This window comes from Panthera onca, chromosome X (genome assembly GCF_046562875.1).
Source record: "Panthera onca isolate mPanOnc1 chromosome X, mPanOnc1 haplotype 2, whole genome shotgun sequence".
NCBI classification, from domain to species: Eukaryota; Metazoa; Chordata; class Mammalia; order Carnivora; family Felidae; genus Panthera; species Panthera onca.
This window is the reverse complement of record NC_138357.1, coordinates 101,777,394-101,800,492: the sequence shown is the minus strand read 5'-3', so window position 1 is coordinate 101,800,492 and position 23,099 is coordinate 101,777,394. Positions and strand designations below refer to the sequence as shown.

Below are 23,099 nucleotides of genomic sequence, written 5' to 3'. Positions count from 1 at the left end.
AAGAGTGTAATCTGTCCTTCTAAACTCTAAACTCAGCTTAGACTAGGTAAGGAACAAATACAGTGTACTTGTGAACTCACACAATACTAAATCAATAGCTTACTTCATATGAATATGAATATGAATATGAATATGAATATGAATATGAATATCAAGTGATACCCACAGACACAAAAAACCAAACACAAACATGCACATGGTCTCTTTTGCTTCCAGTTTGCTTTAAACTACTTGGGGGAAGGATCAAAAGCACGGTCACATGGCACATCACTTCATGTATCTCTCTGTAACTAAAACTATAAAACCCATTATTTCAACTTCATGAATTAATCAGCTATCTATTATAAGAAAGTTCCTTAAAATTTGTGTAGAATAAATAAGGATACTGTTTTTTCAAGCGAATACTTGCATATGAATAATTATACTATTCTACATAACTGCTTTATGTGTATTTCAAAGAATTACATGTTCCTTAACTCAACTGAAAATTTACAGTTTTATGACAGTTTTTAGGTGTAAATATCTGAAAAGTTTTAAGCATCAATCATTTGACCATCTGTTTTTCTAAATTTTTGTTAGCTACTTAAGAATACAAACACTAACTCACCAGGCATTATGAACAATACTTATGGAATCCATTTTTTAGTAGCACATTAGAATCTCAGGGATAATGGATCATAATCCATTCACATCTCATATTCTAAACAACCCCTGAAATAGTCCATGAATAAATATATTGCACCCAGAGGAAATGGATCATTACTTCAAGTGCATCCATTAATTTTATTACTTGTGTACAGTGCATAACAGACTGTTAGAATAATTTTAATTGTGCACCACCTTCCATGCAAGTACTTCAGAACTGCCACTTAAAGTGAAGTATTCCTCATCAAGTATATTCATCATTAGCCATGAAGCCAGGGTAGAATAATGCAAAACCTGTGTTTTCAGAGCTCTTGAATTAGAAGAATATTTAGGATGAAAACTTAAAATAAAGTTTCTAATAGACTCCAATTTTTATTGAATATTAGGTAAGGGTCATTAGAAGTCAATTTGGCATCCAACGTAACCGCCTAAAATGTAATAGAAATTTACTGAGTCCATGAAAATAAGGCTTGAGTAGTGTAGACTAAATTCTAGAGGTTTCTTTGGCCACACTCACTTGTATACAATTGCTGTATCATTTTTTAAATAGCTTTTAAAAATTAGTAGGTTTATATAAATTTATACCCCTCGTGAATATAATGCATAAATTACCACTTGAGCTCTTTCTTCAATTTTTCCTATTTTTAAACATCACTGAATTATGAGACAAAGGCCAGATTCCTACTTATATTTGTTTTCGTGACTAATTTTCTCCAACAACTGTGACCACTGTGACCTTCTCCCTTTCCTTCTCTCTCTCTCATACACACACACACAGACACACACAGACACACACACACACACACACACACACACACACAGAGCAAGAAGTCTTTTCCCCTGGAGATTGGAATCAAAGAATAATGTGCCACTCCCTGTTGGGATAAGCACTGGGTGTTGTATGGAAACCAATTTGACAATAAATTTCATATATTTTTAAAAAATAAGAAAAAAATAAGAAAAAAAAAGAATAATGTGCCACTCAATTAAGAACATTTATTGAGTATGAAGTCTGTGGAGACCATTACCCAAGCAATACTTAAAAAAAAAAAAACCAGGAGACATAAATCAAACTACCCAGAACCAAGGAGAGAGTAAGGAGGATAAGAGAGGAGAAAATGGGTGCAACTGTGGAAAGCTATTCATTTACGATGGAGGGGCTGGACTATTGCAGACAGTACTGTTTCCAGGCCCCATGGTTACACAGACCAGTCGTGAAATGTCTTCCTATTAAACAATATAATTAGAAGAGTTATTGTCACTGAAAATCCTTCACAACGATGTGAAGAGAAGCTAATGAGAGGTCTGGCTTTGAGATGAGCCAGTCCAACTACATACAATCCGTGTCCTTATCCATCTAACAAAATTTTGTTGCCCAAACTCAAAAGACATCATGTATATGAAGTACATAATGAACTACAAACCAAAATACTAAAAATACAGTTACATAGTTAATATTAAGATAAGAGGTGTTCTTGTCTCTGTTATCGGTCTGTACTATTTAATTACAATCCTTAGCCAACTTACTATTAGGTATTATTTTATACACTATAATCTAACACTCAAGGGATGATCGTTTTGAGATATTCTTCTAGTCTAATATACTAATAATTACTACTTTTATTTAAACGTTTCCTTAATGTGATTGTCTTCAGACTCTTAATTAACATACAGAAAACTACAATTAGAAATTGAAAGTGAAGCTCAGTTTAAGGTAGAAAACATCACTAACCCTATTAGATAATTATATCACAGTATCTCCTCTGCATATTGTAGTCAAACAATTTTATGCGGGAAATATAAAGGTGGGGAAACTGAGCTATGTTTACGTGTGCTTTCAAATAAATGGTTTGATGTAAGTATTTTCTTGGTAGTTTTATTAATAATAAAGGAAAACAATTTATCTAACCCAGGCATTTTTTAAAATACCTGGCTGCTAAGGAGAACAAATAGAGATGCAAGGACATTATTTTACAAACAAAATTAAGAATAAAGTCTAATCTAAATAGGTAGAAACAAAGTAAGCAAATGTTTAGATATAAAAATATTCTAGAATGTCCTGAAATCCTATCATCTCACTCATACACTGCAAAGCTTTGGCTCTCAAGTAAGCAGATCAGTTTTAAAAAAACTGTTTGACATAAATCTTAGGAAATTGGGATTCCTTAACTAATAATCAATAGTAATGATAGTGTAGCAAGATTCTTTACCATATTTAGTTGTTAAATTTTCTAAAATTTTAATCATTTTATACCAATTTTGTATTTACACGAAAAATTATTTAAAAAAAACTTAAAGAAGGTTACATTGTATCCATGAAAAAAAATGAAATAAATACAAATTTGGAAGCCCTCCTTCTCGGTATAACACAGCTGCAGGAAACATAATTAGATCACTAGGTACCCAGTCTCGTCTCCCAGTCACTCTCATTAAAATTCTAGAAAGCCAACAATTTCTTGAGACTGAAGTTATTATTCCCATCTTTCAGAGTGACAATAAGTTTCATAAAAATTACATGTGTGAAAAAACTTCTCTAATAAAGAATTTCTCTTCACCATCCAACACTCTCTCAAATTACTCCCATACTTATCCAATCAAATGGTGTTGACAAGAAGCACAAATTTAATGTTAGTTCAGAAAGAATATAGGTAAGGAATAGATAAACCAGTTAATTCTACCAAAATCCATGTCAAAACCTTAAAAACATGAGTTTTAAGCTAACACTCTCTCTGTTACTGGCACTGTAGTCTCTTTTTTTAGCCTATTAGGATCAGGAACATCACTCACACTCTTACAAAAGAAGTGGGACATCCTGAAGGAAAATGTTCCACTAAGCCTTAAAGTATGCAAATAATTTATTCAACCTCCCTTTTTTGGGTATAAAAAAAAGGTTGCAAATAAATTCGTAAGAGTCTCCTACTGAATCTGTACATACTTCCCAAATATAAATCATTCTAGTATAAAACTCACAATATAATATTAAAATTCACACTATATTTAAGTGTATTTTAATATTCTGCAAATAAGTCTTTGCATTTGATAAAGTACAGTCAAAATGAAAATTATCTTAAGTTGGTTCTAAGTTCTACTTGAGCCTGCAAAACTAAACACACGTTACGAGAAATCGTGTTTTCAGGACATAAAACTGATTTTGAACAAAATTCTGTGACATCAAATCAAAGTCACTTCTATATTGGCATCATGGTACCTTACACTTGTAACAATTTTAAGACACTCGCCCTTTTTCTTAATTTCCTTTGAGAAACTGCCTTCAAGACTGATAGGTTTTGTTTTCTGCATTTCTTAGGTGATGCTAAAAATTCATTCTTTCAGTAGATATTTAGAAATGGCCAAAAGGGATTTAGAAATACAGCTGATGTGCCATTCCATTTTGTTCCAAAACTGATGCAAAATATAAGTATTGAGGATTTTTTTTTGCATGTCTTCGATTTTCATTCTGAAGAAAAATTTCAAAGAGGAGTTCTGAAATCATTCCAGAACTTTAAAGAAGCACTGTAATCTTGGGGTAAATTATCTGAAGTAAAAAAATTCAGCTTTCTATGTATACATACATAGAAAATATAGCATTTATAAAATGTTTTTAAAAATAGTTATGTCATTCTTTATACATATTTCACACTATATATGTTAAATGTTGTGAGCACAATAAAACAAACTATCAATATTTGTATCAGTTGAACAAGATTTCAACATCATACAAGAATGACTTGTCTTTATCTTTATTTTGGAGGCCAAGGTACCTGGTTAAAAGGCATATACATTTACGTGAGGTCATAAATGAAGTGCCATGATTCAGTGGTTATTTTCCTTTCCATAAATAAAACGGTAAGAATATATGTGTGTTTTATACGGTTATGAGTTTTACTTTAACTCCACAGCCTAAATGTGAGAAAAGAAATTCTGGGCTTGTAAATTTCAGACCTTAACTTTCAGCTCCCTGAGCCACACCAGTTAACTCTAGCTTTTGGTTCTAGGCCCCTGCAGCCAACGTAAATTAGGGTTAGGAGTCCCAGTGAAATAATACCTGGAGAGGTGTTCCAGGCATTTATTTGTGTGTCTGCCTTAACTCACCAATTGCACAATCACATAAAATAAGTATCATGAATTACACTTAATTCTGTGTAAGACCAAAAAGGAACAGAAAGATAAGTTACAGTCTTTGAGTCTACTTTTTAGTAATCATATAAACTGTTTGAAATAATGGAGCATAAGAGCTATGCTCTAGCTACAGCCCAAATTTGGGCCTGATCATCTAACCGTCAGACCTTATCTCTATTGGCCTAACAGATAAGAAGCTTAAAATTTGATCAATAAAGTCAACCAGTAAGGAATGTCACACGTCACACCCTACCTCTTACTGCTCTTTGTTCTCCTCACAAGTTGCCAATATCCTTAGAAGTATTATTATTCTCTGACCAAAAATAACTCCATTACTGCCTTAACTTTGCTTTGCTAGGAATTTCACCAATCTGTATTTATTAAGGACCTAATGTATGTCTTGATTTTTCTTGAGGTCTCCAAAACTTAGAGCTATGAGGGCATTAATCTAGAAAATGACATCATCACTAATCATATAATCCTTTTAATCCTATCTGTGTTTCTTTTTTAATTGTTTTAATGCTTTATTTGTTTTTTTGAGAGCCAGAGACAGAGTGTGAGTGGGGGAGGGGGAGGGAGAGAGGGAGACAACAGAATTCGAAGCAGGCTCCAGGCTCTGGGCTGTCAGCACAGAGCCTGTTGTGGGGCTCGAACCCACGAACTGTGAGATCAGGACCCGAGCCGAAGTCTAATGCTCAACCGACGAGCTACCCAGGCGCCCCCTATCTGTGGTTTTAACTACCAAAAAAGTCACTCCCTTCATTTCTAAATTTTAACGGTTTTGAATAATGATTCGAGGTAAGGTACACTTGATATGTGATTATAAAATGAGACCATTTAAAGGTATAGACTTTACATTGGATTATAAAAATAAAAAAAGTGATAATATAGTTCCTGGGGTAAATTGCCTAACAGCTACAAAACCATTTTTTAGATAATACAATTTCATTTAATACAAGTATGCTGTTATCAAACTCATCAGTCAAAGCACCCAGCAACATACATACAAACAATAACCTTTCAGTATTTTACATCTTCTATGTATTCATTAACCTGTTAACCCAATCTTTAGCCGTCATGTTTGCTTGTTTTTATTGTTAACCAAATACAGTCATGGGGCTCATTAAAAGAAAAAAAAATGAATTGATTTCCTAGGAAGATCACTGAACTTTTTAATGCCAACATGGCAATTAAGGCAAAGAAATAATTCATACACAAAAATTATGCCCCAGAATGCAGGCAGGTTCTCAAAAAAGCTGACATGTACAAAAAAAAAAAAAAAAAAAAAAACATTTGTTACATTTGGTTATTATATTCTTACAAACATATCCTGTGAAATATGTAAAAAAAAATCTTGTCTGAAAATACCCGAGTCTTATAAATTACTTCTATCTGGAAGTGAATAGAGTAGCAGAACAATGGCAATTTCAAACAGGTTTGTTCACAAGTGATGTCAATAACTAGTATTTTGTTCAGAAAAGTTAATTTTAATTCATTCTTAAAAAAAATTGTTAGCTTTGCCCTTTTACCTTACTCAAAAACAGCTGAAGTTAAAAAAAATAAACTTTCCCCTGAGGAGTCATTTGTAAAAAGACTAAAAAATTAAATAAAAAGCAACAGAAAAAATGTCAAATATATTATTAGCAAAAGGTGTGCTGATGAGGCCTTACACATAATTTTAGTCTGTTCAGAAAAATATATTGCGAGAATCACTTAAAATCAGATGACAATCAGTTTCCACATAGTATAGGATTGCTTACATTCCCCATGATTTCTGCAAACCTTGTTTTCTTAAATTACTTGGACAAATGCTAGCACGATTTGCATTAAAATTGATTTCTCCGCAATAGATTGATAAAATATTCTAGCACATCCCATTTTCTTCCATTGGACTCAAAGATGAATTTCCTCTAATAATTTCCTTAGCATTAAGAAAGAATAATAAAAATCTCACAAACCCACTTCAATTTAAATTTGCATTCAGGAAGTGCTTGTCTGATATAATTCAGCTGATAAATATGAACCTATGTGTTTATCAAATCCCTAAGAAGATTATCTAAATCAACTCCGTGTAATTACCATTCACCATCTGTTCCACCAGGGCCTGAGCTGATCTGCTGGCATCTTGCAGTTTTCTGAACTTCTCCGCTTTTTCTCGCTCTATGGCCTGCAGCATGATAGCAAAGGTGAGTATTTCAATACAAGGATTGTGAAGCTACACAGTAATTATAACTTCTACCTGCCCTTTCAAGCCTTAAGATATTTCACTCTGTTAGCTTATCGTGTGAATCTAAAGACGTCTTTCTCAAGTTTCTTGGCACCAGAATCATCAAAATGACAATGAAAGCACAAACCATTTTCATACCGAATTGCTACTACTTTTAATAAGATCTCTGCTCTGAACTTTTTTTTTTTACATAATAGTTTCTGATGCATTGTAATATAAAACTGCAAAAAAAAAAAAAAAGGAACAAAAGCAAATTGTAAGAAACAATCAAATGATACAGTGACAGATAATTAAAAATGGAATTTGTCTTTTAAATACACACCACTGAAGTTACTCTGAATAACTTATGTATTCTGTATTAAAATCAAAGAAAAAAGTCTTATGAGTATATAAAAAGGGAAAAGCGTACCAGCAGGAATATTTTAGCAAAATAAAACCCACCCATATTTATCAAAACACAAGACTGCAGGTTAATTTTTCTCTCTAAAACTGTCAAAGTACTCCCATTTCAAGGAAAAATAGATTCAGTTTCAAAATGTTTTCGAAATCCCTTTGTTCATTTCTCCCAACATAGAGTTAGCCTTTGAACAATGAAAACACAATTATTTGAATTAACGAAATGGAGCATTTGATACCCTTGGATTTAGCTAATAATGTCTCTACAGAGATATTTTTAAGATCACATAAAATACCAGATTGTAAAATGTGATACATTAGAACTGCATGACCATAGTCATTAACAATGAGGCTGTAACAGTATGCTTTATGTCGTAAAACAGAACTATTCACAGAAAAAGCAAGCTTTAAGTCACTTAACATATAGCTAGAGCCACACTCCTGTGCCTAAGTAATAGTGTAATACAAAGATTTCATTGAGTTTGTGACAGATTATTCCACATCAGACTATTTTTCTAATTTTTATTCAGATCTCTAGGCATTTAAACAAATATTCCAAGGTGTAATACTGGAGCACAGGTGGGAGGCATATAATCAATAAGTGCACACTCTGCAGAGCTTTGTTCAATAGAATTTTCTTCAAGGACAAAAATATTACACATCTGTGCTGTCCAGTACAGTAGCCACTAGCCACACGTGGGTACTGAGCACTTGAAGGGCGGCAAGTGTGACTGAGGAAACTAATGTTTAATCTAATATAATTAAATTTAAATTAAAAAAGCCACAGTGTGTCAAGTGCCAATTGGAATTACACAGTGCAGATTTAGAGTCTTCCCTCTGAAAGCAAACAAAGACAAAAAGAAAGGTATGTCAACTAAATATAGATATAGATATTATGGCAACATCAGAAATACGTTTAGGGAAAGATGTAATCATCTTATTTCTAGACAAGACTATTTCCCAAGCACACCAAATGATGGGAGTGCTCATACTATAATCCATACATTTTTAAGTATTTAAAAAGAGTCTCCAGTTTAAAGAAATAACCACAAATGAATGGAGGGCTTTTAAAAGTGATTTTATGAAGAGTTTCATGAAATAGGATTACTGGATACAAGGTCAAGAGGACAAAATGCTAAAAAAAAAGAAAAAAAAAAAAGCCTATAGACAATAGGATATATCCAATCAGGAAAAAAAAAAAAAAACTAATAAACAAAATACTAATTAAAATTTAGCCAAATAAATAAATGAAATAAAATACTGTAAAAGGACAGTCTTCATTTCTGTTTTTGTTTTTTTTAAGTATTTATAGCCTATCTGGAAAACATACTTTTTATGTTACACTGTCAAGGGCAGCAAATGAAAATTCAGGTTCATGTCATCAGTAAGTAAACTCTAAAAGTGATAGACACATTTTAATATCTTGGATTCTACTTGAAAATTTCAAAGCACACAGATTGTGGTGTTTGGGGAGTATATGCTCCCAGGATCCCATACCAATTAGCAGGTGAAACTTCTGGGTTACCTTGAAAGTCATTTTCACAAAGGCATTATCAAATTGTTGACACAAGTATTTGCACAACCCTGGGAGGTCCTAACTTTCTAGTAGAATTGAGAAGTCCATGAAAATAAAGTAGCCACAGCATTTTGGTTAAAGGTAAGAACCTAGAAGAAGTTCCAAAATTCCCATTTTCTCAACTTTCAATTTTTGTCTTCTAAATTCTCTGTTCTTAGAAAGTAGCTTATTGGCACATGTTTTCAGTACTTTAAATTTATTCTCCATTAAAACGTAAATGCTATTATTTGCCAAGGACTCTGAGAACTTTAGAAGAGAAAACATTAGCACATTCTAAATAAATATATAACATTCACAACTACCAAGATCTATAGCAGGATCTGGGGTGTTCCACATTTGAACTACATCAGCAAAAGGGGGGCCAGAGAGAGAAGAAAAAAAATATGTTTACTCCAAGAGAACAAGAACAACAAACTGGTATTCTCCTACTGAAATAGTGTTACAGTTAGCCTTTCCTATCAGGAGTTTCTATTTTTACTACAGTGAGGTTCTGTTTTTTTTTTTTTTTTTTTAACATGAAATTATACAAAGAGTAGAATCAGAACACTGTATTGTCTTTATAAGGGATGAAAAAATTATCACTGTCCTTCTACATGTCATGATCATCATTTTATTCTAAGCATCTAATTGAATAATCAATTAGTATCACTAACAGAAAGGAAAACTTCTAACTGATTATTTCAGGGGTAACTAGCTTAAATATCTAGTTTGGTTAATCACATTATTCTAGTTATTCTAATATACATATAATAACAATAACCATCACAATAAAAGAATAAGTTATGGAATAGGTACTCTAGCTCTTAAAGTTTGACAGAAGAGCAAAGTGAGGCACACACACCAAATGGCAGTTTATGTGCATTATTTCATATGTATTTCATAATAATTCTGTAGGATAGAAGGAACCAGCAGTGTCTTATCCTCTTTTATACCAGAGAAAACGGAGCATCACCAAGATTAAGTCATATATACAAGATCGTAGAAGTAGAAGGCTTTACATCCAATCTTAGAACCCTGATAATCTATTTACAAGTTCAGCTCTCTTTTAAACACACTTTGTTGCTTCCAAGGGTATTCCAATGAAAATTAATCAAACAGCTGTGAACCTATCCAACCACAACTCACAGCAAAAGTTACCCGATAGTTCAGATATAGTCAAAGATGACATTCAAAATATTTAACCAGTAATGCAGTCTGGGCTCCAAGGTATCAGAAGGAGTTCCTGATCACTCAGAATGGACAATGAGTGCCTACAGGCTGACTGGCCACTCTGTGTATGGCTCAATTACCGTACCCCGATGCCGGATGTCTATTATACACAAACTGAGTAACAGGTTATAAATAGAGACATAGGTCTGAGAAAGAAGCATTTATTGGCCACGACGTCATCTGTCAGTGTGTAGATGCTATCTGGGTTCTCCTAAGTAACATCACTTTCAAGGGGAATGTTGGAAAATAAAGAGAGGTATTGGCACAAATGTACCTTGAGGGGTATGAGCAAGACAGTGAAGAGTCCAGAAAACGTTTCATTTCTTTTTTTTTTTTTAATTTTTTTTAACATTTATTTATTTTTGAGACAGAGAGAGACAGAGCATGAACAGGGAAGGGGCAGAGAGAGGGAGACACAGAATCTGAAACAGGCTCCAGGCTCTGAGCTGTCAGCACAGAGCCCGACGCGGGGCTCGAACTCACGGACCGGAAAACGTTTCATTTCAAACACAGCTAGCTATAGGTGGTTGATGAAAAGTGAGGAAATTTAGGGTAGCAAGGAGACAGTAAAGAAGGTAATGAAAAGTTTTGGAGTCATTCTGTTCTCAGATGGTTTGAATTCCATCTCCACTGCTTACCAGCTGTTTGACATTTGGAAAGTGATTCAACCTTTCTGAGCCTCAATATTTTCTATGTAAAATAACAATAAAGATACCTACCCTCCAGGGATTCTGAGAAGATTAAAGGAGGCTCTTCAAATAATTTATCTCCCAAACTGGGACAATTCTTGCATAGTAAAATGGAAATTTAGAAATAATTAAGCTGTAACAAATGGAATGCCACAAACGGAGAATGGCCCAAACTGCCACATGTGGGCATTCTACTGAACGGTGATTTGAATAACTTTAAAAACAAGTTAAGGAATCAATTTTGATCTAAGAGTTGATTAGAGTACCTTGCCCACGAAAAGGTGTGACAAGAATCCAAGTAACCGCATACACAAAGTGTTAAAGAAGTCTACTAAATAAAAAGCACTGACATTCCCTTTTTTGCTGGATCCAGACACATACTCATTCTTTCTCAAATGAAATATATGAATGTCTGTGTTAAAATAGGTCAGATTACTAGTTCCTGATGCTTCTACCTTCTCTCATTTTCTCAGAGAAATATATGTAAAATGCAAAGAAAAAGTAAAATCAAAATCACGTGACCACCACAAAGTGCAGAGAGAAACATGATTCTGGAAAAGGGAAGGCATAACCCTTACTTTAAAGAGGCATGTGCCACCAAAGAGAAAAAGGGGCCCTCCAGAATTCTCCACTGCAAAGTACAAATGAGCCCATGGCAGAAGAGAAGATGAAAGAAGAACAAAAAGAAAAGAGAGAAAGAGAGAAACTGGTCCTCACACCTGTTCCCTTATTCAGTGCCATCAAAACTTCCTATTAATGACACCATTAGCCCCCATGCTACCACATTCAGTGGCTGATTCTCAATTCTCAACTTGCTTTAATGCCATCATTTGATCCACAGGATACTTCTTCAAAATGTTTCTTCATTTGCTTTCCTAGATGACGAGTACACAGTTTTACTCCTACGTCAAGGACACTCCCTTTACCCAATTTCCTGTGCTGGTTCTTCCACATTGCCCTGGATAGATGTATAGAGGCTACATCTAGAGCGTCGTTGTTTCAAGCCAAAAGCTTATAATCCTTCCTGACTGTTCTTTTTCTCTCAAACCCCATATCCAATCAATCCCTCAGAAACTCCTGTTGACCCTAACCTCAAAACACATCCAGAAAATGTTGTTACTGTGCTCACTACTATCACACTAGTAAAACAAAACAAAACAAAACAAAACAAACAAAAACCCTCCATTATCACTAAGTGGTCTGGATGTTTCCAAACAGCCTACTAAATGGTATTTCTACTTCCATCTTTGCTTTCTGATGGTATATTCTCAGCACAGCAGACCGAAGAAGCCAGAAACAATGGAGGTCAGCTCAACTCTCCAGTGGCTTCCCTTCCCTCTCTGAATAAAAGCCCAAGTCCTAACCAAGGTCCATCTTGTATTAACCTCCTTAACTTCTCTGACCTCAGCAGCTGTGACCCAACACCCTAATTCTTCAGCTCCGCCACATTCTGTGGTTCTCTGACACTCTAGGCAGGCTCCTCCCTCAGTCCTATCCATTCTCTCTTCCCTCTCCATGAAATGCTCCTATCTCAGGTATCTATAAATCACTCACTGCTTTTAGATCTTTACTTAAAGGTCACTTTCTCAGGGAGGCCGGCTATTGCTACTCTATCTACACACACACACAACTTCCTAGCCCTCATTCCTCCTTTATTTTTGCCTCGGACAATTATCAATAACAGTCTATATATTTTGCATATTAATCTTGCTTAATTTTCATCTTCCCCACTGAAAAGAAATTATATAAGATCAGGTATCCTCGTGTACCTCCTTCTTCATGTCACGTCCAGTACGCAGAAGAGGGTCTGGTACATAGTAGACACATAGTAAGGTGAGGTCTACTGTAGCATAAGGCCTCCATATAGAATATTATTCTCTCTCCCACCCTCCCCACCGTTAAAATGCTCTATGAAGGTGTAAATGTAGAACAAATTCTAGTAGCTATACATACAGCGATCACAGAACCAGCCTAGGAGGTTAAGTGCTGCAAGCTCAATAAAGGGAAGCTGGATTAAATGAAAGTCTTCTAGAAGATGCAGGTTAGATGGGGAGTTGGGCACATTGGCCCGCTTTCCAACAGGACTGTTACGAAGTCCTGATAGCAGTAATAAGCAATTACCCAAACAGAAGACAGCACCACATAAAATTCATTAAATCAAAACTTAATAGAATCTTACCTTGGATGAGGAAAAGAAAACAAAGAGAGAAAAAAAAAAACAACATAATGCTTATAATATTTGTTACAGAGTAATGCAAAAATACCACACTGCAAAAACTAGAGGGAGTGTAAACTCCCAACGATGGTCTACCAAACAAAATTTCAGCAAACTTTTTTGGCATCCTCACTGAGACATCATGGAGTCCATGCCAAAGTAATAGCAAACTGGCAGCCTAGAAGAGCTTGAGTTCCACAGAAATGGAATGAAATTTCAAGATCACAGAGACACAGATCTCATAAGGAAGAAAGTAAAAATGCATTACCCATGATCCAAACTCATACTGGAGTTTGTAAAATGTAGAACTGACACTAAACAAAAGAGACTTTTTCATGACTATGGTACTAACCAGGATTCTTTGGACCTCAGAAACAGATAAACAAGTGTTCCAGTTGGCTGGTAGAGAAGAGCATATCTTAAAGTACCCTAATTAAGTTGTTCCTGCATTTTCAGATCGTGTCATACTAGGCTAACATGTCAAAATGTTTTTTTTTGTTTTTTTTTTTTTATCATTAGAGAATAAGAGTGACAACTGTTAATTGGTCTCAGAAATTTGGGCACTATATTTTTCTTAGATATTTTTCTAGTTTTTAACCATCTTCAGTCTTTACTCCTCTTCTATGGCTCACTTTCTCTCTCTCCACTTTCTCTCTATAGACAGACACATAGATAGATAGATAGATAGATAGATAGATATGTAAACATATATGTGTGTGTATACACACACAAACACACACACACACACACACACACACACACACATTTATATATTAGCTTTCCCCTTGTTTTCAAGGCCAAAATATCAACTGAATGCTTTTCAAGCATGACATCCATTTTGTTCTATGCATTTCATCTTCACTGTTAGTCCAAGTATCTCTAGTTAGATTTCTCAACACCATACAGAGACATCTTTCATGAAGGGCACCAATTTTCTTCTTGCCAAGAGCAATGCTTCTTCGAGCATTAAGAACCGATGACTAAAACTACCATTTAGAAATCACCTTGTTCAGGAAAACATCTCTGCCCTAGACATTATTATCTTTCTATAATCTTTCTTCCTCAGGAAACTCATCCAGCTTTTCTGTATATCTGTTTCCCTATCTCTGTTTATCGCATGTGTATGTGTGTGTGCGCATACACATACACAGTATTTTTAATCTTAAAATTCCATTTTATAATAGAACATATACTTTTGAAATGATTTTTCTTAACAGAGTATTAAATACTTTAGTCAATATATATTTAATATATAAGCATAGGTTTAGAAGCTGCTACTCACATTCTAAAGTATCTAGTACAGATAATTTCAAGAATACAATAGCTAAAAAAAAGACATCAGTGAACCATTCCATAAGGAATGTATCATTAATTTCAAAATATATTAAAAACACATAAAAATTCTTGGAGGTATCAGGCAATTAAAAATTCTAAAATGTGTAACTTCAAGTGCAAAATAAAAGGCAAATGAGTTGTATTATAATATAAAGAAAGAAGAATCATAATTAAGTTTTAAGCAAAGTATACAAAGAAGGGAAGTTTACTCATTCTCTAATAAGTTGATTAAAAACACTCTATGACCTCTTCCTCCTTCTTTATCAGCATCTTTTAAAAGCCTCCTCTTTTCATGACATCTTCTCTAATTAATATGAAAGTAAGTTCCAGATTCCCCAGAGGCCTACCCTGACTTTAGAAGCAATTAATTTTCTATTCACTTAACATTCTATAATGAAGTTTTGCCCTTTGACAGAAAAAGTAATTTATTCACTCAAATGTGTATTCAGAAGTTGTTATATCCTTCATATTGGTAGCAGGGCTTGACTTAAAATGTGCCCGAGGAACCGAAAAAAAAATCACTTATTCCTATAGTCAAACATCAGTTGTGTTAAATACCAGGCCCTATATTAGGCACTGGCATGTCAAAACCAAAGTAAGCCAAGCCAAAACAAACAAACAACAAAACCAAATTAAGCTCCCATCCCTAATGTCTAGAAACCCACACTCTAATCAATGTTACAATGGCCAGCAATCAGGTTGGATAAGTAAAAAGGAATTACATCATGGTATCCTTCATAAAGGCAATGTGAAAATACTGACTCTGTCAATGCCTTCCGGCCAAAGGCCACCAGGAACATGTCTATAGATTAACAAAGTTAAGTTGAAAGGTGTAGGGCTGTAAGAAGATAGAAAGACTTTATCGGAGTTGTGCACATGTAAGGTGAGGGGGTGGTCAAGGAAGTAATGAGATGTTGTAAGGAAGCAGAAGTGCTTCTATGACTGGGTATCTTAAAAGGTTTTGTCTAGGCGGCAAGAACAGGGTAAAGAGACTAAAGCTAGGATTAGTAAGGCGACATAATTTGTCCTATCAGTGAAGATGGGGGACATGCAGTCACTTGGAATGGCTTTCACAATGTTATTTTTTTTGTGTCTGTACTGAAACATGATTACAAAACGGTCATTTTTTGTCTTGATCCATCACAATCATGAAGTGGTCTTGTCTAAGTGTTGGCATTCGGAGTCGTTGTGCATATTCAACAGGACAACATCACAGACTAGCTATGAGCACGGGCACAGCATCGAGCATCTCTCGGTCCTAACTGAAGAAGCCAAGCCAGCTCCTGATTATCAATGGCTGCTTTCTGCTTTCTCAAATGAATATCAACAGAGGCATAACAGGGTAATATTCATGTCTTACTAAGTTCGCTTTGACAGAACTCATGCTAAAACTTCTAAAGGAATACAACATTGGTGGCAGGGAAGACCACATAGGGATTGGCATCTTAAACAGAGGTGAGCCATGATACTAGCTTCAATGAGGGTTGTAGTGATGCGAATAGAGAGAACAGGACAGTTTCAAGAGCTGGTAGGAGAATAAAATTAATTGAACTTGGTTAGACTGGCAAATGGTAGGAAAAGATCTAGATGACCAGTTAGCTTTTAGGTTTCTGGACTAGGGTGTCAAAACAAAGAAAGGAAAGAGAAATAAAGGAGGGCTGGGGAGATCATGAGGTTTATTTTCAGTTTTCAGGCAAATATTCAATTAAAGTCTATTAGGCAAGTAAGCAAACGGGCTTGGGCTTTAAGGGAAAGGCATGAGCTAATGATACAAAGTTGGGGTTCATTAGAAAATAGATGTTATTTGAGTAGGAGGGAAAGAGGATAATCCAGAGAAGAAAAACAAGACAATAATTGTGTAGAATATCACTATTAAAGGAAAAGGGGATAAAACAAATGACCAAAATGTTCAAAAGGAGACCAGTAGATAATGGTAGCCCATAAACCCAGAGAGTAAAGAATTCCGTGAAGGATAAAGAGGTTAATAGAATCTAGTCCTGCAGAGAAGTTGAAGAACATAAGGCACAAAAATGGGCCTATGTGTTTATAGGAGAGGAGGGGTTTAGTGAAGATACGGACATATGGCTGAATGGAAGCAGGTTCTTTAGGACATATACACAGATTAGCCTTGACCAGCCAAAGCACCATCTCTTCCAACAAGACAAAGGAGGTAAAAAAGGAATATGAGAACAAGTACACACAATTTGTGAGGTATTATCTTAAAATAAGAGGGAAAGTCATCTACCATAAATGGTGGGGAAAAGTTTAGGAGATCCACTAAAAACGTGAAATAACTGTTGACAGAAATAGGGAAGAAAATGTACTAGGAATGCATGAAAGCTTATGGAGAAGTACCAAGCAATCTGTGTAAATACCGTATTTCAGGAAAAGAGTCATGTCTGGCAATGAAACATCTATAGTTATGCAAGTGGGTAGCTGAATTGAGGAGATTAGGGAAATGGCAACTTTTGGCGATAGCAGGACAGCCTACGGGGTCTGGGATTTTTACGGACGAAGGTACAACTTGGGTGGAGAAGATGGTGATCCTAATGCCAAAGTCTTCAATGAGAAAAATAATATTATAAAATGGTGATAGATGGCTATTGGGCATCAAACACAAGGGAAGAGATTTTTACATAGAGAGCAGTACCTTTGGAATTGGCCCTGGGAAGTGAGGAAACGAGCACATCTAAATGAGTGGCAAAGTCAGAGTCATGAGTGTTAGTGGTGTTCCTGAGGGTCAAAGTGGTTTCCATGGATGCACAGAAGGCGTACACAGGACAGAAAGTTTCCTTCCGAAGAAGGGCTTCAGAGTACAGAGGGACTGTGAGCAGGATGGCACGAAAAACAAGCGAGGCAGAGGAAAGAGAGTGTAAAAGAGCAGAGAGATGAAGATAAAAGAAAGCACAGATGAATGGAGAGACCTCTGTTCTGGGTGGTAAACCCGGATAATTGAAGTAAAAGAAATGTAGAAAGAATTGGCTTGAATATTTCCAGGACGACTTGTTTAAAAGTTGATTTGGTGTCAAGGGAGCAGTGGCTCCAGAAAGAGCCCAAGGTCTGTTGACCTTAACAGCTGGTATGAAGGCTTTCAAGAGAACACTGTACAGGTGTACAATCACCTTGTAGTAAGACTACACTGTTATTTCAATTCCTACCTTATATTACCATGTGCTCAATTCAAAAAGTTGAGTAGCTTTACCTATGAAGTCAGATTGCAATTCTCAACTGTGGTGACATTAACACAATGAGTAAAGGAACTAGGAGTCTGGTAAAGTCCCATATTGTGCCTTAGAGTACTGATTCGCAAATCTTTATGTACCAACAAATCACCTGTGGATCTTGTACAAATGGAAATTGAGCCATTGGGTCTGAAATCACATATTTCTAATAAACTCACAGATGTGGCCAATATTGGTTGCCCAGGGACCACTTTGAGTAGAAATGTCCCCTAGAATTCAACTTTTAAGTAAGTGCATTATGTTGATTATATGGATAAAACACATGGCTAATAGATAAGGAAAAATTATGTTAGGTTAAAAAGTACTTAAAACTGAACTGATAATGTTCGAGGATATTCTAACTGGTTGAAAACTCATGAAAGTAATACCTGAAGGAAGAAGACAAGAGAAAGAAAAAAAAAAGAGGGTAATATTTAGCCATTTTTAACGGACACCTAAAAAAGAATACCATTCAAGTTCATGAGACAGGCCTCCCATGTATTCAAAGTAAGTTACATACACTGACAGGTGAACAATTAAGAAAACTAATGTACGCTTAAACTGCATATCCATCATCATTACTATGTATTTCTCTCACGGATTTTTAATACATATATATTATATTTAGCCTGAAGCAAATGTCTAGGTAAATCATTTCATGCCCTATTTTAGTAGGCAATTAAGAATGATGTTGTTATTTCTGAAAATGAGAGTAGAAGTTGATAAAGGTGACTCATGCAGCATCAGAAAACCACTCATACGACATCGTACTTTTTTTTTAGTACTTTCAGTCTGTCATTGCTGACACTATTGATTAAATGCAAATTGCTTCTAGGTAACCATATGATAACAGGAAAATTCTGAATCTATATTCTTGAAATGCTGGAACTCAATTTTCCTGCTTGATCAGAGCTGTTTTAAGATACAGAAATAGGATGACAAACAGATAAGTAGATTATTAAGATAAATTTTAAAAAATGTAAATTAGCTAATAAAATGTCTACCCAAGGTGACTTATACTCTCAGTGGCCAAATTTGTCACATGAACTTTAAATTGTATCTAGAGTTCATCTTCTCTAAGTAATTTTCCACTCATAGAATTTCCCTCCACAATCCTAACAAATAATATACCTCCAATAAGTATACATTGAAATAACACTATTTTGCTAATTTTCTACCATATATATATTATGCTCTAGTTTAATTTTAAAGCTAAAACATTCATAACATAATCATAATGTTCATTTCCTGAAATTGTTTATAATAGTCTATTATTATACTAAGAACATTGTATATAACTAATAATGCATTTAAAATAACTTTCCAATGTATAAATAGTTAACTCTGAGACATGTTGGTGGAATAATCTGCGCCCTCCACCTCAAGCAGCCTAAAAAATAGATTATTTTCTCCTAGAAGAAAATCCTTTCTTGTTCTCCAAATGTTCCAATTCCACAGCAAGTATTAGCTTGTATCTAAGAAAGTGTTGTATTTGTAACAACCTAAGGGAGTTTGTATTGTATGAAACTGACTGCTCAAAACATAAAGCAGAGTTATCCACTCATGTGACCTTCCTATAGCTAAAACTATTTGACATTCAGAATATTTGTTTCTTTAGCCTGCCCACTATGGAGTATTTACTGTGCCTGTTAAAACTCTCTCACAAACAATTGCCAAAACGGATGTGTTATAATCGTGAAGTTGAAATATCAAAGTCCTGATAATGTCCTTGAAGATGAACCAGCACTTATTAAATTAATAAAAATCCCTATTGTGAAGGACACAACTATGATGTCTCAGTAGAGAATAAAAATAGCAAACCACCTCTTGCTATAAATAAATACTGAAAAAAGGCTGGACATCTTTTAGTTATGGTAATGCAATACATAAATATCTGGAAAATGCAAATCTGTTATGACAAGTACTAATGAGTATAAAGAATAACTTTTGGATGATAGCGAAAGCATGAATAGGGTCCTAAGTATATTTAAGGGTCTATATACTATTCTGCAAGCTTGCAAACTCCCAGCCTTCAGGTGACAGAACAAGACATGAAGGAAAATCAATATGAGTTCATGTTATAAAATTGTTAACTTACAGCTAAATAATATAAAAGTTAAAGAAGGCTTATGAAAAGCAATCCTGCTTAGTCACAGCACAACCAGGAAAGATTTCTCTATGCTAAACTCTGATTCTGCTTGATATGCAAAACATATGTTAAAGATATATTTAAAAGGACTATATCATACTGCTTTAATCTTTTCAACTGATAGAATGAGACAGTACAAAGCACAGAGTTTACAAGCAGCAAAACTTAGGAAAATACATAAAATTTAATGCATAACCTACATTGACTTTTTCTTTAAGGTCTGAGAAGTTGCCTTCCTTCCGATAGATTGCAAATTCAGGACTCTGCAACACAGCTTCTGAACGAGTAATCCAACTGTGAAGTTCAGTTATATCGACGTCCAACCTAAGACAGGAAAAAATAAGGGTCATTATTTCTTGATTATCTCTGTCTCCTGTAAGAAAAAAAAACAAAACAATCTATTCACATTACCATTCTCCTTCCAATCTGAGACTCCTGCCTGATGCCCCTGTTCCTGTTAACAGCACTACCATTTCCCTAGTTAGGTAGGCTCAAAATTTGGAATTAGCTTTGATCCCCAGTCTTATGATCGTGGAGTTCATTTTATTAATTGCAGTGTAGCAACTGCCTCCCTACAGCATCTCCTATAAGCTATCACTCAGCCTCTGTTTGAATGTTTGCAGTGGTTGAAAAATTAGTACTCCCCAAGATAACCCTCTTTCTTTAGTCTGGAAAGTACTTACAGTAAACAAGTAATTCCGGTCAGTAGCTCCCATTGAACCATACTTGGATATCCATGCCTTTATGCAGTCTCCACCAATACAGACTCTGAAATGGGCTCTGTGACTTGCTAAAGCAAACGGGATATTACTAAGGGTAATGCAAGCAGAGACTTGATAGCTGCTTGCGCTGTCAATCCTGTCCTCTTAGAACATGCACTGAAAATGCAACTGTTACCTCAGAATTCCAGTGCCCCATTAAGGAAGCTCGATCTAGCCAGGTGGAGAGACAACGTGAATGAGAACGAGGCACCACGCATGTGAATAAAACTTTCACCTGTTGACCCATCTCAAACACCATCGAATATAACCAAATGATTCTCCAGCTGATACCAGAGCATCAGAACTACCCAGAGAACCCTGCCCACATTGCAGAAGTGTAAGAAAACATAAAGAACTGTCATTTTAAGCCACTAAATACGGTGGGTTGTTATGCTGCAATACACATCTAATCACATGCCCTAATGTTCACAAACATTCTTTCATTGCAGAGACCTATGGAGTCAATGGGATTTAATGGTTGGATCAGGTCATTCAGATATAGTTAAAGCAGAGACTGGAGGAGAGGCATGGATGGGGTGCAAGGGTGGAGGATGTCTGTGCATCACTTGAAATTCCAGGCACAATTCTAAGTGTGTGTGCATGTTTTCTTGAGAAAGAGTCCCTAATTTTATCAGCACCTGTAAAGAACCTATGAAAAGAGAATTTAGAAATCATCTAATCCAAGTTTATTAAAACAACAGGCAAACAAAGTCCCCAGAAAAATATTTACTCGTATTTCATAGGCAATTTGTGAAGTAGAACGAAAGTACAGATACAAAATTTAAGACCCCAAGTAATGTACTTTAATCACCATGCTGTATCTTCTTATCCAATACAGCACTCAAATAGGTGAAATCAACTCTTTAAAACCCCTAGAAAATATCTGACAGTATCCTACCCTACTTCTCATTACTTCAACAGCTAATTCCATGGCTTGCCAGTCTCTTACTTAAAATTTGGTTCCTAAAGAGATCATGTGAGTAGTGTTTAGTACAATCAGGAAAGAATACACAATTATCTTCTTGGATATGCAGCCTATGCGTTCAACCAATGTTTTGATTTCCACATTAGACTTTTAACTCACACTGAAGTTAAACTGAGCTAAAACTTTCCAGAATTTTTCACATAAACTATCACTAAACCAGTTCTCCATAATCACAAACTTAGAAGCTGATTTCTTGAATTCAAATTTCAGGGCTTTAAATCATATAAACCTGATGAAATTGTGCATATTACTTGCAGGCTACTGTTTTAACATTAAGCTAATACAGAGCTTCAGAGAGCACAAAACACTTCCAAAAACATATTCTCTTTTTACGTTCTTAAAAAAGCCCGTGGTAAGATCTTATTAATCTCTCTGCTCATGTAAGGAGATGGAAGCTCAAAGAAATTGAACTAATGAATCTCAGACTGTTAGTACTATGGAGAAGGAACTTAATTCATCTTGTTTACCGTTATATCCTTCACCTCAAAAAAGGCCTGGTTCAGAGTAACAAGTATTTACTGAATGAACGTTACCCAACTAGAAACAGAAGGAACAGAGATTTGAATTCAGAGATTTCGACTCCAATCCCATGTCACTGAAAGTCAAAACTTTTATATGCATGTGGACTGTAAATATTTATGGATTTTTATTTTATCATACATGGTGATTCTTATCTTCCCTACATTTATTTTTTCTCCCTCTAAGGTCAGTTATTGGGTTTCCTATTTCTTCATTCAAAATGGTGATATTGAAACAGAATCCTCTTGCAGGCTTCTTAACATCTCTTTTTCTCTCTTTGATGTTAACTCATTAAATCAAATCTTCGACTCTGGTCATGTAGCCACCTACAAAATTCAGTGCATGTTTTCCATAAGAATGTTTCAGAAAGCATTTTTGCTTTTCCTTTCCTACAGTATAAACTTCACTGTTTCTATCTGGCTGCAGCCATTCACATGCTAGTGCATGCGGCAAGGCAGAAGTGTTGAGATGTTAATACCACTAGGGTGAACTGAGGGTTGATGGGGGGTGGGAGTGAGGGAGGGTGGGTGATGGGTATTGAGGAGGGCACCTTTTGGGATGAGCACTGGGTGTTGTATGGAAACCAATTTGACAATCAATTTCATATATTGAAAAAAATTAAATAAAAGTAAAAAGAAAAAAAAAGAAAAAAATTGAGAACTGAGGGTTGATGGGGGGTGGGAGGGAGGGGAGGGTGGGTGATGGGTATTGAGGAGGGCACCTTTTGGGATGAGCACTGGGTGTTGTATGGAAACCAGTTTGACGATACATTTCATATTAAAAAAAAAAAAATACCACTAGGGTGACACCAAGCGAGAGCTGGGAATTGGTAGATAAATATTCCAGCTCCCTTGCCCTTCAGCATGACCATCATGATCAAAGTTACACACAGTGCCTCAGAGGGTTCCCAGAAAGACTCCTCTCCAGTTGCCTCCCAGCAATAACCCATGTGTGTATCCTTTATTCTTTTCCTAACCTCACTTCTCCACTTTGCTTCCAATTCTCCCATAAACTATTTGCACCTAGATCTTTGTCTCCAGATCCAGTCCTGGG

At 35.4% G+C, this 23,099-nt stretch overlaps 1 protein-coding gene across 10 annotated transcripts in view; it reads right to left on the bottom strand.

The window, feature by feature from the left end:
• The window catches only part of DMD (dystrophin), a 2,113,538-nt gene that overhangs the window by 1,325,513 nt on the left and 764,926 nt on the right, over nt 1-23,099 (bottom strand). For all 10 annotated transcript variants that reach the window (XM_081792827.1, XM_081792829.1, XM_081792824.1 and 7 more), the window contains 2 exons: nt 19,982-20,105; nt 6,844-6,931 (listed from right to left, as the gene is read on the bottom strand). In XM_081792827.1, coding sequence (XP_081648953.1) covers nt 6,844-6,931; nt 19,982-20,105 — 212 coding nt within the window. The remainder of the gene's footprint in view (nt 1-6,843; nt 6,932-19,981; nt 20,106-23,099) is intronic.